This window comes from Lepidothrix coronata, unplaced genomic scaffold (assembly GCF_001604755.1).
Source record: "Lepidothrix coronata isolate B3197 unplaced genomic scaffold, Lepidothrix_coronata-1.0 Scaffold1, whole genome shotgun sequence".
NCBI classification, from domain to species: Eukaryota; Metazoa; Chordata; class Aves; order Passeriformes; family Pipridae; genus Lepidothrix; species Lepidothrix coronata.
The window spans coordinates 2934164-2948985 of NW_016690181.1; the positions used below are offsets into that span (position 1 = coordinate 2934164).

The 14822-nt window shown below is 40.1% G+C and overlaps 1 protein-coding gene across 2 annotated transcripts in view; it reads left to right on the top strand.

Annotated features, from left to right (window-relative positions):
- Positions 1-697: 697 nt before the first annotated feature.
- The window catches only part of LOC108496574 (transmembrane protein 263-like), a 210492-nt gene continuing 196367 nt past the window's right edge, over positions 698-14822 (top strand). Inside the window, exon 1 of one of the 2 annotated variants that reach the window (XM_017813405.1) lies at positions 698-914. In XM_017813405.1, the coding sequence (XP_017668894.1) occupies positions 711-914 (204 nt within the window). In that variant the 5' untranslated portion in view covers positions 698-710. Of the gene's footprint in view, positions 915-1009; positions 1262-14822 lie in introns of those variants that run through there. The other variant, XM_017813414.1, reaches the window with a different exon arrangement.

The window sequence follows — 14822 nt, forward strand, 5'->3', positions numbered from 1 at the left end:
AAGCAGCAGCACTGGGTACAGCCCCATCCCACAGGCTGGAGCCATGCTCCATGGCTGAGGATTATGTGCAGAGACGGCTAGAAAGCCCCAAGCCCTTCTAGTTACCCAGCACTTGACTTAGGATCGATTGTCCAGAGAAGGGCAATGAAGCCGGTGAAGGGTCTGGAGTGCATGTCCTATGAGGAGTGGCTGAGAGAGCTGGGGTTGTTTAGCCTGGAGGAGGCTCAGGGGTGACTAATGCACTCTACAACTACCTGAAAGGAGGTTGTAGCCAGGTGGGGCTCTTCTCCAAGGTAACTAGGAATACGAAAAGGAAACGGCCTCAAGCTGCGCCAGGGGAGGTTCAGGCTGGAGGTTAGGAGGAATTTCTTCATTGAAAGGGTGATTAGATACTGGAATGGGCTGCCCAGGGAGCTGGTGGAGTCACCGTCTCTGGAGGTGGTTAAGAAAAGACTGGACGTGGCACTTGTGGCCATGGTCTAATTGACACGGTGGTGTTCGGTCACAGGTTGGACTCGATGATCTTAAGAGGTCTTTTCCAACCTAACTGATGCTGTGTGATTCCGTGAACGCCGGCGAGCGTGCAGTGAGGGCAGAGCCCGAATAACTGGCTCCCCACCCTCAGGGCTTCCTGGAATCCTGCCTTCGCTGGAAGTTCTCGCCTCCGCATCTCCCGGAACAACCCTGAGAGCTCCGAGCCCCCCACCAACATGGCGCCCCTGACCCCCGCGCTTCCTCTTCCGGCCGGGTTTCCATGGCGCTGCCCCCCGGCCCAGCCTCCCCCCGCCCGCCGGTGTGTGTTTACATCGGGCAGGAGGAGCCGGAGCCCCAGCCGCGGGGGAGAGGGGCACGCAGCCGACTGCCACCCGCCCTCCATCCGCACCGGGCGGTGCTCCGGGAGACGCGGCATGAAGGTGATGCTGGGGGCTGTCCCCGGGGCGGGGGGGTTCGCCTGGACCGCGGCGGCTCCCGGCGGCGGCGGAGGGGCAGGGGCCGGGCCCCAGGAGGGTACCGGCGGCGGGAGGTGGTGGCCGTGCGCTTCGTAACGAAGTACACAACTTCCAGAAGCTTCCAACTTCGCGGGGGATGTGGTGTCGCTTCTTGGAACTGTCTCCCGAACGACTCCCCCCTTCTCTCCATTAAAAGCCGTATGGTTTCCTGCGGCACTGTGGGAGCTGGGGGAGGCTGCCCGCGCCTGCTGCCCTCCTGGGCTGCTGTGTCCCTGCTTTCCCCGGGCGTCTTCCCTCATCCACAGCATCTCGTAGGCGTTTCACTTCTCTGGCAGCCAAGGAGTTCGTGCCTTTGATGCGCGGCCGGGAGTGGCTACAGAGCTCACTGTGCTGCTTCTCTCTTAGGCCCTTCCGAGAATGTGGGGGAGATCGTCGCCTTTCTCCTTAGTTTGCTGTGGAAAACTATTAGGATAGAGAGTATTTAACCTGAACCGGCTATTGGCTTCGGCGCTGTGGGAGAGGTGGACGCCGAGACTGGCTGGGCTATGAAAGTAATATACAGGCTATCAGATGCGAGGTTGTGTCTTCGGTTGTGTTGGTTAGGAAGCAGCAGCGCTGTGGTATTGATTTTTATTCGGTTTATGTTGTCATATCTCTTTAATTTTCATGCGTACGACTTTTGAAATGGTTTCCTTTCGTTATTCAGTCTGAAACAGAGGGCACACCAGGCATTCCCTGTCTCCTGAATTTGTCTAGCAGTAGCTAGGTGGTAAGCTCTTTGAAGCAGAAACTGTATGTAGCTATGGTCTGTACCTGTCCCAGTGGAGAAATTTGGTTCGGGCCTTTCTCCAAGCATCTGAATCAAATAAGTATGTGTTAAAAGTTCACCAGCTTGTGCAGGGTTTGGATTCTGGGCAGTGCACATGTGTCAGTCGCTTGGGTAAACAATCGTCTCCTTGAACAAGAGGCTCTTAACCATAAATGTCTGCACAGCTGGGAGATGAAAGAAAAGGGACAGCTTCTGAGTACGTGAAATAAATATACATGAACATCTCCTTCTATGCAATGTTATATTTTGTTGTGCATTCATTCAAAGCCTGGTAATAAAAAGTATATTTTTCTCTTTGAGTGCTTATTAGTTGAAATAGTGTGGGATAATAAAAATATGTATTGAGACAGTTAGTGGCAAACAGCACTATGGTTTTGGGTTGGTGTTGACTTATATTGTAAAATAAAAACTTCAGAGTGCAGTCTGAACAGTACATCCAGTTTGAGGCCAAAACTGAAAAGATTTCCTTTAGCTTCTGTTTTATTGCATGCAAACATCTGTTTATTCCTGCTAAGCCCATTACTTCTGCCAAATTCCTCTTTTACCCCACTAGAATGGGGAAAGCTCATGCCTATTTTAGATGGGTTCACTCAAAATACAAGAAGATGTGAGCGGAGTTATGTTCTGATTGCAAGGAAAATGTGTGTGTTTAGGGGGAAAGTTTGGGGTTTTTTTAACCAATCATTTTTCAGGTATAAGCACTGTGTAAGAGCTTTTCAATATAAAAGCACTCGTAGCTTTTCCTTTGACACGGTAATTTCTTTCCATATATGCTGCCTCTTGCTGTAGCAATTGCTTAAAGTTTTCTCTGGGTAAGATCATTGCAGATGATGCATGATTTAAAGTCTTAAGCTGGGACTGTGGATAATTACCTTTTCAATTAAGAAGTGGAATGCATCAAAGTGTGTAGTTTTTTTTACCCCTTTGAAAGGGTAAGGAGAGGAGAAGTGAGGAGAAGGAAGAGGTGTCTGTGTAGTGTGGGAGTTGGATCTGAATCCCTTTTATGGGCCTGCTCACAAATAGTTCAGTGTGACTTTAAAACAAATGAGTTAAGTTGATCGTTTCAAGGAATACAGCAGAACTAAGCTTTCTGAAAAGCTACAGTGCTGATTTCTCTCCGAATTGTTGTCACGTCTTGGGAACTACACTCGAATTTGTGTGTTTTAAGCAGCATTAGTTTTGATGCTGAGCTCATTGATGATGGTTAGCAGGTTGCTGAGAAGGCAGAGCAGTCAAAAGAAAACAAGTTAATACTATTGTGTATAAAGATGGTCTGCCTACTTTTGGGAGGGAAGAAGCAGGCAAAGGGAAGTAAGTGGTAACATCAGGTGAGTTCTCTGGAAGCGATCCTTTCAGGATCCATTACTAATGTCTGATCCTTGCTGAAGAAACTGAAGCTTGATGTATTTTATTTTTAGGTCAATTAAATAACATAAGTATCCTGTTAAAAAGGTAGAGTGAAATAAAGTAGTGTGGCAAAGCAGTGCTTTAAAATTTGAGGTGTTGAAGCTGAACTGGATTCAAAATAGTCTTTGTGTACTTTTTTCCTGTTCCCATCTCTTTCAAGCAGTGTCAGCGCTGAAAGATAGTATCTCTGGGCCTGTCCGGGCTATGCAAAATAGAAAACTGGTTAAAGCCCCTATTTCCTGCACTATAGAACAGGAATTAGAGGCAGTCAGCTTGACAGTGGACCATTCCCGTATGTAGGAACACATACGTATTAATATGTCAGGAATGTTTTCTTTCTGTCAAGGGCAGATCGTCTTGATGGCAATGAAATACACCTTTTCAGGCTGCATTAAGAGCCTGGGTAACATGTCTGTCTGGGGGTGGGGGGGCAGTTTCATTTCTTAGGGCAGGGGGGAGATGACCAAATCCCCACCTGTCCATCACAATAAGCCACTAATTATTGTCCCACAATACAGTACATTTCCAGTCTTATTGTGTTGTGGCTGGACACTGGATTTCTCAGGTCTTAGGCAACACTGGAAAATGTTCTTGCATCCTTGCTAACTGAACCTCTTTGTGCCGTATCTTCAACTGGTGAATTGGTTGGGGCATTAGGATAGTCCCTGATGGTTACCTGGTGTGGTTGCTGCTGTGTTGACTGCTTCTGACAGTGCTCCTGTCACTGGTCTAACTTTAAGCCAAAATCAGAGGAATGAAAAGCATCTAGAGTGTCAGGTTCATATTGATATTCTTATTTGTGAAAGCAAGCTCAAGATGTGGTTTCAGTTAAGTAACTGCTCCCCTTTTTATTAGATAGAAGTGACTCTCCAAAGTAGAATGAGAGATTGTGGTGCTTTGACATGTGCTGCGTTTAAGTTATGTATTTTGGGATAAGACAGGTGTCATAAATGGGACATTCCGCTGAGAAACTTACAGCTGTATTTAAGAGAATGACTTTCTGACTGCCTGTGATACTTGGTCTTGGCAGATGTATTTCAGAGATCAGATAAAGGCAAGATATTTTGAAGATGCAGCATCAAAAGTTAAGGAAAGCCCAAGTAAGTGTTTTTCTTGCTTATATTTACAGACAGCTCTGTTCCTTAAGAATGTCATGGATTGTCCTGTCAAGATGATGTATATGTTACTTTTTTTTTTACATGTCTCCCATCCTGTTTAGCAGGGCTCTTGACAGTTGAAATGAAAAGTACTTGGGAAAGGAACAGCTTATAAAAAGAAGAGACAAGAGGTATTGCCTTCTATGGAGTATACAGTAATATTTTGTTTTCCTAGCATTTTTCCTAGGTGTGTTCTAGGAAGCAGGAGGAACATGAATGTAAGTGATAGAGTAAAAGGTAACATGGAGTGTAGATTCTGTAGATCATTTTGATGTAAGTATTTGCCTAAGATTGGTCACATCTGTTTATTGATAAACCTTACAGACTTTGTGGTGTTTTTCTTCTCGCAGTGTTTCAGCTGAATTTCAGAGAGATGAGAAGAGGTTACGTACCTTCAAAGTTCTGGGCAAGGTACATTCTTACATAGCTGAGGGCAGTAGTAGAGCTCTTAAGCAGTGTCTTGATAAGAAATGTTCCTGGTTGAACTTTCTGGAAGTCACAGAAGTGGCTTGTGCTGGTGTTGGCAAATCTTACAATCTTAATACGTCTGCAGAGCTGCTTAAGGTCTAGTGCAATTCTTGAGCTTCCTTTCAATCTAAAAACATTTTGGAGGATGAACCTGTGTACCTCAGAGATCCTTAAAAGTAAAAGGCAGCAGTTACCAAAAGCTATTGCTGCCCGAATGAATTCTTACTTTTTAATCGTGTTGCTTGTGTTCTTAATGATCTAGTGTTTTCTCTCTCAGATGGCTGTTTAGCTGCTGAGTATAGTAACTCTGTTTGGAATCTTGTATGCAGAAAGCTGTGATCTTTCTTACTACTTCTTGGAGTGAATTTGGAAGAAAATGAGATCTCTATGAAGCCTGAAATAAAAGGGGTGTTATTGCTGACATTACTTCTGGCTGTCAAGTTTTGACATGTGAGTTAGGTGTGAAATTGGAGGGCTTGATAGTATCAGATGATGTAGTTTTTGTTCTGTACAGTTAGTAAATATTTTATCTGAAAGGTTTCTGGTTTAAAACACTACAACAATAAATGCATAGAATGACATGCTACACTCAGACCTCATTTGTAAGGAAGGAAATACTTAACTACCTAGCCATCAACAAAATAAATTTAAAAGTTATGCAGTAAATACATCATATTTCAATGTCCCAGCTAATTCCTAAATGTTTGATATTTTGCAGAAAATGCATTTTGAATTTCCTAATGAAATAAGGAAACAGAAATAAGTTCTGTCCTGAATAAAATATTTTCTATTTATCTTCAATTTCTAGCATTTAAAATTACTTTTAGGGTTTTTGAAGCAACTTTTAACTTCAAATGGATTTGCAGCTTTTATTGTCTAATTTTTAAAAATGAAATTAAGATTTTGGCAAGATGACTTGTGTTTCAAAGTCTTCCAGTGATGTCTCTTGTGACTCTCTTTTAGGGGAGAGTGCTTATATTTTTCAAGCTGGCTATATGCTTATGTGCTTTGAATTCAAGTCTTACTGTAAAAATTCCTATGTTCTAGCTTTAAAAGCCCTTGAAAAAAATTACTTAAATTTCAGCTCATTAAAGCTAAAACAGTAGTAGTGCACTTCTAAGGAAATGGAAGTCAGGTCATATGAAACCACAGTTACAGAATACTGCTTAAGGCATCTTTCTATTTTTTCTTTTCTTTTCTTTTTTTTTTTTTTAATTGTGGCTTCACTGAGGATAGTGAGAAGGGTATTACATTTTAAGTCTCTACCATGGTTAAGAAAATCTTAACAACCTCTGTTATGTATACCTATATTATTAGGCAAAGGACTTCTCATTTTTATGTCAGACAAATTCCTCATGCTGTCTGCAGCTTTCTAGAGTGGTACTTCTGCATCTCGTTAGGAAATGGAGAATATTCTTTCTGCAGAGTGCATTATCTCGTTTCTTTAGTCAAACTGACGTTAATCATTAAATCCATCTGTCAAGAACAGGCTAGAAAAAACACATTTGTAGTATGTTTGCTAAGTGTAGTTATGGAGGAAGTGCAATAAAACTTCAGGCCATTAAGTCTTATTATTGCTTCCCTTTGGTTCACCAGCTCAGCTGTCTGAGTGATTTCCCCCCCCAACAAGAGTCTGTTGACAGACAGTGAATGACTGGCAGGACTTAGGAAGACTTCTTCCCACTGAAATTATCTAAATTAGTCAACAGTTATCAATAAGAGTTAATTGATATTTTGAGATTTCATTATTGGTATTTAATTGCTCTGAGATTGGTTTACTGGGATACAAAGTCGTGCTTTGGTCCTGCATCATTCTATGTCAGGCTTGTCTCTGTTTCAGAAGGATCTGTAGGTGTTTCTGTGATAACTCTTTTTCCTATGCCCCCAACTTGAACAATTGCTAATTGTTTGAATTGTGCTGTGAAACTGCACTTTGCCTTCATGTAACTTTTTTTTTCCAAACAAATGCAATTCAGCACAGTCAGGTTTTGAATATAAACTTCCCTGTGGGGGTAGTAGTTTAAAGTAGAATTGACAGCAAATTGTTCAGCATGTTTCAGGGTGGCTTTACAGCCTTCACACTGCTGCATGGCACCCTTCTGATAATTGCCTAGTTAAACTGCTTGGAGTGAGTGAGGAGTGTTCTCTTTGGGCCACATTGGTACATGATCAAATGAAGTGTGGTTTGTTTGGTTTGTTTTTTGAAAACCACTCTTACATTCTTCCTGTGCTGACATTGATTTAGTATGTAAAATTCAGATGGAAAATAAACGGTCGATCAAGACAAAATTCAGTATAATAATTCAAAATCCTGAACTGTCTGATCTACCACCGAGCAGACTGTATTGGCTGTTTGCTGTATAAATGGTGTCATCTGCCCCGTATAAAGCGTGAACATAAAAAGTGTAAACCAAGCTGTTTACTGGCATACTGAAGGGAGAATAGATTGTGGTGTCATTAGTGCTGTTAAAAATTTACTTATGTCAAATAAACCCTAATTTGGATTATTGATGGTACAAAAGTGTTTTGTTGATGCAAAAACAGGGTTTGGCTGTTCTGCTGAGAATAACAGAACTCAATCTTGATTTGGCATTTGTGACATTAAAACTCTCCTTGCCTCTTTTCTCCACTTCTGTTGTTAAGACAAAATTAAGTGTTGTTAAAATCATAGCCTCCCTAATGTGTTTTTCCAGATTTGGAGAAGAGCAAGTAAGCTTTTTTAGTTCTTTCTTACAATGTACTTTGAACAGAGTGGTATAATTTTACACTACTGTCATCCTCAGCATTTCTATTTCTGTACTTTCCTTTAGTGTTCTAGGGAATTTATAACTGCAACTCAAATTGCCCTTGGGCTAAAACCTGGCACAGAAACTCTTATAAATGAACTTTGTTCTGCCAAATTAAAAGCAAAGCATCCATCAAGAGGCTTTCTTAAACATAGAGGAAAGTGAAATAAAATTGTTTATGGTTGCAGATCAATTTTATTCCCTCTGCAGGAAAAATCCAGCTGACTTTGGAAACCCCTGAGGTGTGGGTGTGCAATCAGCAGTGATGACAGATTCAGTGGGATGTTCCTATTGCATTTAAAAAAAATTCAGTGAAAGTCTTAATTCCCCAATATGCAGAGAACTCATTGCTGAAATAAAAGCTGCAGCTGCAACAGATACCTACCTAACAAAGGCACAGTGATAGTTTTAAACTTCCACTGTCTGAGTGTGCTTATCTGAGCAGTAGAGAATAAGGAGATGGCTGGGTAGTTATGTGCTTCAGCTGAAGTTAAGTACCTGTAGATCCTCAGCTCCCTGGAAAATGATGTCATCTTGTTGAACTACCTACCCAGTGGCTGGTTGTTTAATTTTTTTTTTTTTTTAAATACCCAACCCTGTTGTTTTCTGTTAGTATTCAGATTTTATGTAATTGTGTAGAAGTAGACAGGGCATTGTGAGACACAAGCCACTTTCAGATATGGAAGATGGAAAAATTTAATTCATGTAAACATGAAATTCAAAGGTAAGGTCTGCGAAACTTCATAGGAGTGGACAGAGGAGGGATCCCAATTTAACACTGTCATTAATTATGTCATTTTAGGAAAGCCTGATGAAGGTCAGCTTCATGATTACTGGATCTGACAAGCCCTTTGGAATCTGCAAGCAGTCAGCCTGTTCATAATTTGAAGGAAGTGAAGCTGGGATGAAAAGAGCTGGGTTTTTTTGGTTTTGTTTTATTTGTTTGTGTTTTTTGTGATTTTAGAAAGGGGCAAAATATGCAAATATGCAGGAAATTGCAGGATTTAGTAGTGGGGACATGAAATAAGCATTCATTAAACCTGATGCAAAAATAGCCAGTGCTTTCACTATACTTTGAAAATATCATTGTAGCTTCCCAAAGCACTTAACAAACTGTCCTGTATTTGGGGATTATTTGTTTCTTCCCAGAGACCCACCAAGTCCTGTAATTCTTTAGCGGTGCGTCTAACCTTTATAGTTACCAGTTGAGATGTATTTGATGCTATATAAAAAAGGTGTTGGACCTGTGCTGGGAAGCTTACAAGTGAGATCACAGATGTGGAGGGGTGAAGCCTAGGCTGCCATTAATTTTCCTCTGCTAAATTGCTTTGTTGGAATTGTGCCTACATAGATTACCATGTCTGAAAGTCAGTATTGGGCAGAACATCATGGCTAGGCTTCGCAAATGAAGATTTGGGGAGGGCTCTACCCACGTTTGTTACAAGTGCACTGGTGGCTAAAAAGGCCAATACGAGACAGGCACGTCCAGTTGCAGAAGGCACAGCAGAAAGACTCCTTAGGTGGAATATTCTGCAAGGCACGATTCTTTCTGCGTTGTCTTTTCTCCTCAAGAGTGACCCTGCATGCGTTCTCAAAAGCATCAGCAGCGTTATAGATGGTGTGCCTCCAGACCTCCCGATTGGAGGCCAGAGTAGACCGGTTATATTGATCAATATGACCAAGGCTGAGATGTTGTTTCAGGGAGTCCTTGTATCTTCTCTTCGGGGCTCCTCTCTTGCAGCAGCCGGTGGCAAGTTCACCATAGAGCAGGATCTTAGGGAGGCGGTGGTCCTTCATCCTGGAGACGTGTCCTGCCCATCGCAGCTGTGTTCTCAGCAACATGGCCTCAATGCTTGTGACTGCTGCTTGTTCTAGAACAGACGTGTTAGTCACATAATCTGACCAGTGGATGTTTAGGATTGTGCGGAGACAGCGTTGATGGAAATGTTCTAAGAGTCGCAGGTGGTGGTGGTAGATGACCCACAATTCAGATCCATATAAAAGAGCAGACAGCACAATGGCTCTGTAAACACTGATCTTGGTACTTTTCTTCAAGTGTTTATTTCGCCAAACTCTTTTATGAAGCTTTCAGAAGGCATTATATGCCTTTGCTAGCCTGTTGTCTATCTCTCTGTCAATCTAACCGTCCAAGGAGATGTAATTTAGGCAGGCAATTGAGGATTTGCATGGAGAGAAATAGGCCTGACCTTGTGGGCTCTTAAGGAGAGGCTTTATGAGGAATGAAGCAGTTTCTTAGAGTGAAAGAAGTGAGATTCTAGGCTCAAGTCCAGAATGTAAATGAATGTGAAGATTAATGTCATAAAGGAAAAACTGGAGTAAAGTGTTCAGGAGGAAGAATGGAAATATGAAGATTTAGGTCAGGAAATAAATACCATTTTCAGTGGCAAATGCACAGGGAAAGTTGTAGCTAAAGCTGCAGATCTTAGCATTACTTCCAAAGGGTAGTCTCAGAACTGAGACAGTAAACTGCTGCTAAAGCCATGACTTTACATTCCTCCAGCTTCTGTTCTGAAAGCAGAAAAAGATTACTAATAAAATTGAGTATAATGGAGAATAGTATTTATGTTGTGTATTTCCTTTTGATTTTGCTTATGTAGTGAATTTTTTTAATGTCTTTTTAGGAGTTCAGTAGGAATGGCAAGAAATAACAGAATTGTAAGATTTGTGGTTCTCTGAAGGTGAATAAAGGAAACTTGAAAGTTATTTGCCCCAAACTCATTTAATTTCTTTAATAATTTCTCACAGAATATATTCTTTTTCAGCCTTTGATTGCCCTTCCTCGTTGTTGCCCTTCTTGGCCTTAGTTTTGGCATTTTATATTTTGCTATTCCTTAGCAAAATGAATTCCTGACCCAGTGAACAGTAAATTGACAGACTCTATTTCAGTTTAAGATTATATACCATAATTAATGTAATGCTTTGTACAAAAGTAAAGTCTAAAAGGCCTAACACTGGAGCTGGCTTTTTGCTTTTTTCAAGATGGCCTGTAGGGACTTTTTAGAAAGCTTGGCAGTTTCCAGTGTTGACTTACCTGTTTGGAGCAATTGTTATGACAGTCTCATGTATCTGTTGACTTATATGCAAACTGGACTGATACTGATTGACTGGTGTTGGGGTTGCTCCTGAACTATGTGGGTATTTTGAGTACTTAATACTCTGCTGAGACTGAGATAGTATAGGCTCTTTTTATGATTGAACATGCTGAAATCATTTGTTAGTACAAATGTGGTGATAAATGGAGCTCTTGGTTTTGGTGTCATAAACATAACTTAATACCTTTTGGAAAATTCTAACCCTGATTGGATAGGAACTTGCTTTCTGTCATGCATGGATTTATCACAGCACTTGATACAGTCTTTAAATATACTGAAAATACAAGCATATCACCAACGTTCTGGTCAGAATTACTCTCAAAAGTATTGTATCCCATGGAAAAACATGAGGTATACTGTGAAATGCTTGTAGCTGATTTGTCACTCTTGTTTAGTTCAGTCCTCTCTATCCATAAATACATAGCCTTCTATGAAACATAGTAAAAGACAGCAAATAAACACTAATTTACCAAGTCACATCAGTGCATAATATTGGAGTTAAACTGCACTGTAAGGTCAGTAGTCATACAGTGTGATCAGAACAGAGGATTGTAAGTTCCTCAGGCAGTTTCTGTGGGAATCTGTGTATGATTTGCCTCTTGATCTTTATCATTTGCTGAATTCATATGAAGTTTTTCAGCTTTCTTGGAGTTCACTGAAACTGTTTGCAGGGACAGAGTAAACTACCTTGAAATCATCACATCTGTTAACTTCATTTTGGAAGGGTGGGTATTTCCTCTGCTTGAGTTCACTTGTTTCTGTTCAGCTTGAATCTTGGGTTAAAATATGGCATAGAAAAATTGCCACTAAATCTTAATAGTTCTCACAATCAGAAACTCATCAAGTTCTGAAAGGAATTGTACGAACTGCTTCCTAGTGAGAACAGGGACTGTTTTTGGAGAGCCAGGGGATTTTTCTTTCATGTTCCTAGGCTCTGCGCCATAACCTATTTCTGTAATAATACCTATTTAAGTTTGTGCTCCTTCAGTGGCTCTAGTGAGGAATGTCACCACATTCTTAATTAAAAACCCTAAATAATTGAAAGAGTATTGTACAGTTAATATCTGCTCATGTTCCTGAATTGTCTTCCTGCATCCTAGCAAAAGAAATCTGTGTACATTCCTTCTGCCACAGTTGCAGCTCCAGAAGATTATTATGGAATCTGCAAGTCAATAACTTACACAGCTGTGTGCATCCCATTCCCCTACTCCTTTGTCTTGTATTCTTAATGAAAAACCAAAACATAACTGATACCTCATTCTTGAAATAATAGTGCTTAAAGAAAACAAACGGTGAGACCAACAACTTTAACTTAGTTATGAACCTTCTTAGAAGACAATTTCCTGGAATTTTTGATTGCTGTAGATTATTACTGTGCTGCCAGAAGTGTAGATATCTTAAATATTGATTACTAAGCTTGCAGCAGGCTTGGTGAATTGAACTCAGAAGATATAACTAAAAAAGCAATGGACATGCTAATACAAGATACAAAGTGAGAGACTTTGTAATTTTGTTAATAACACCTGTCAGTGTTTGAGCCTTAAATATTACTTATACATATCAATATGGGAACCCAGGATATCATGTACTGTTAATGTTTTTACGTTGTAATTGGTGAAATTCAGTTCTAAACTGTTCACACTTACTTATTGGTCTCAATGGTTAGACTGATATGCTGAAGTCTGATAAGCTGATGTTTACAACACTATTTCTAGAAGCTCCCTGTATCACAGGTGCATATATGTAGTGATCACATATCAATAAGAACTGGAGTTATTCTGTAGAAGACATTTCTAGCTTCATTTCAGGAATGAGAAAGTATCAAGATTTCAAGGTTTCTTGCAAAACACTTCTTGGAAGAGTTAAGTTTCTGATTACTTGACATGCCATGCTTCAGTCTCCACTGTTCTAAATTTTTAACATTAAATTGAAAAAAAAAGTTTGTAAATAATTTTTTTTCCAGTGTAAATAATTTTTTGAAGGATTCTCAAAACCATACAGGAAATGTATACCAAATGCAGTTAAAAATACGCTGTGTTATGATTGTTTTTGAGTAGTGAAAAGATCCTCAATAGTTCTGGCCATTTCTGTTAATCGAGAATGTTCTGTAGAAGCAGTAATCGTGTATTGAGTATTTTTTTTCCATAGGATTCCATTAGCAACTGTTTGAATTGGAGGGAAGTAAATGATGGCAAACAGCATCTCAGCCATAGACTTCATAGTTGTCTGTAGTGGGCTCTGTTTTCCTCACAGGTGGATTTGTTAATGCTAGTTTAAGTACAGGGCTGACCTTCAACTAATATAAATCTTTGTTTTGGGGTAAGTGTTGTCAGAGATAACAATCATACTGAAAGAGTTGTATTGCTGGTGAACACTGAATAGTAAGTAGTTCATGCATCAGGGAAAAAAACCCAGCATAGTGCCATCACTCACTTTTGATAGCATTTGGCATCCTCTTTGTATTTATGTAGATGACAACAACTGTAACCTAGATGAGCATCACTTATCATGGGCTGTTGTTGGGAGAAGCCACTGAGCAGGTTTGTCTCGTGGTAGCAAATTGAGACTACTGACTATTTTGAAGAAGGAAAGATAATGTTTTTCTTGCTGGCTTTTCTGTAGTCTGTTTAAGTTGGACTGTCTCCTTGGGCAGCATATAGTTAGTATGTGCACAGGGCTCTGTTACTTCTTTTTTAAATTAAAATAATTTTTGTATTACCAACTGGGAAGTACAGGCACAGGATTCACATTCAAGACCACTTCTAGTTTAGGAGTTCTTATAATTGTGGTTCAGAATGTTTGCAAGGCAAATACTTGTACCTTATGTCCTAAATGTCTGCATCCTTTATATGAAAAATAAGTGTACTGGTCTGGTATACTAATGTAGCCTCATCTCCTTTATCTCTGTAGCATTATTGGGTAGGAAAGAAATGTATATACACTGATTGCCTGTAGTTGATGTAGATACTTATTCAAATACATACTCTATATTCATTTGTTGCTCCTATCCAGAATTGTTACACATTCTTAACATCTAGATCACATTTAGGTGAAGTGAGGAGATGGGTAGAGCTTGGTGTTGATAGCTGACTCTGGGGTGTGATTTTTTTTAATTGAACTAAGTGAGGCAACTTACTACTTGCCCGTACTTTTACCCTGTGGTAAAACTTTTTTTCCTTGCCATGGTAGCTACTACAAGGCATGACTTAATGTTTGAACTGTTAACTGACCAGAGCTGGGCAGTTTTGATACCAGGTGTTTTTACATAAGGAGAAATAGGTAAATAGCTTAGGTAAAGCTTGCATAGTTGTGGATGGCAGAAATCAAGGTTGTGAGGTTGGCATTGTCACAATAGACCTGTACACTTCACCTGAATGGTCTGTTTTTTCCCTGCTTTAAGACTCTGAAAAAATGTGGTAATGCTTTTTGTTTCCATGTCTGTTTTGTTGAAAAAATGGGGAATGAATGAAAACGTAAGCTACTTGTGCAAAGGATGGAATTGGAAAAGTGTGTTAGTCTTCATAATATGCAAACTGAGGAAAGAGAGAAAGTATGCAATGCTTTGGGGGTAACCTTGCAGTCACAGGGTTTGGAAAGAATGAAAATAAATACTGCAGCTTTAATGCTATGATCTCTTTTCTTTCTGAGTTCAAATAATAAAATTTTGCAAGCTCTTGATGTACCAACTGTGTTTCTGTAACATTTCAGCTGTGTATATTAGTACACATTTTCAGATAGTTCAGACTACAAACCCAGTCATGTTTTCAAAGTGCACAGAAGCTTCATTTCCTAATGACTGCTAAGTTTCTGATTTCACTCTTCACTGTACTGGCACTACAAAGAAGAAAATTTGTGAGTGGTTGTTTTTTTAAGGATTCTCATAGCTATGCCTAGTGTTTACTCTGCTGTTACTTAAAAAAAAAAAAGTCAGTTGGGGGAAGCAGGCGGTGGTTTTTTGCTTTTTTTTCTCCTTGTGGTAGTTTGAAACTGAAAAAGCAACTACATTTTTATAGCTCCACAAGTCATGAAAATATTGTGTGTGCAAAGTGAGCTCAGCAGCCTTAAATACAGTTGTAAATCTGATGGCTCTAACTCAAGTCCTTACAGCAGTA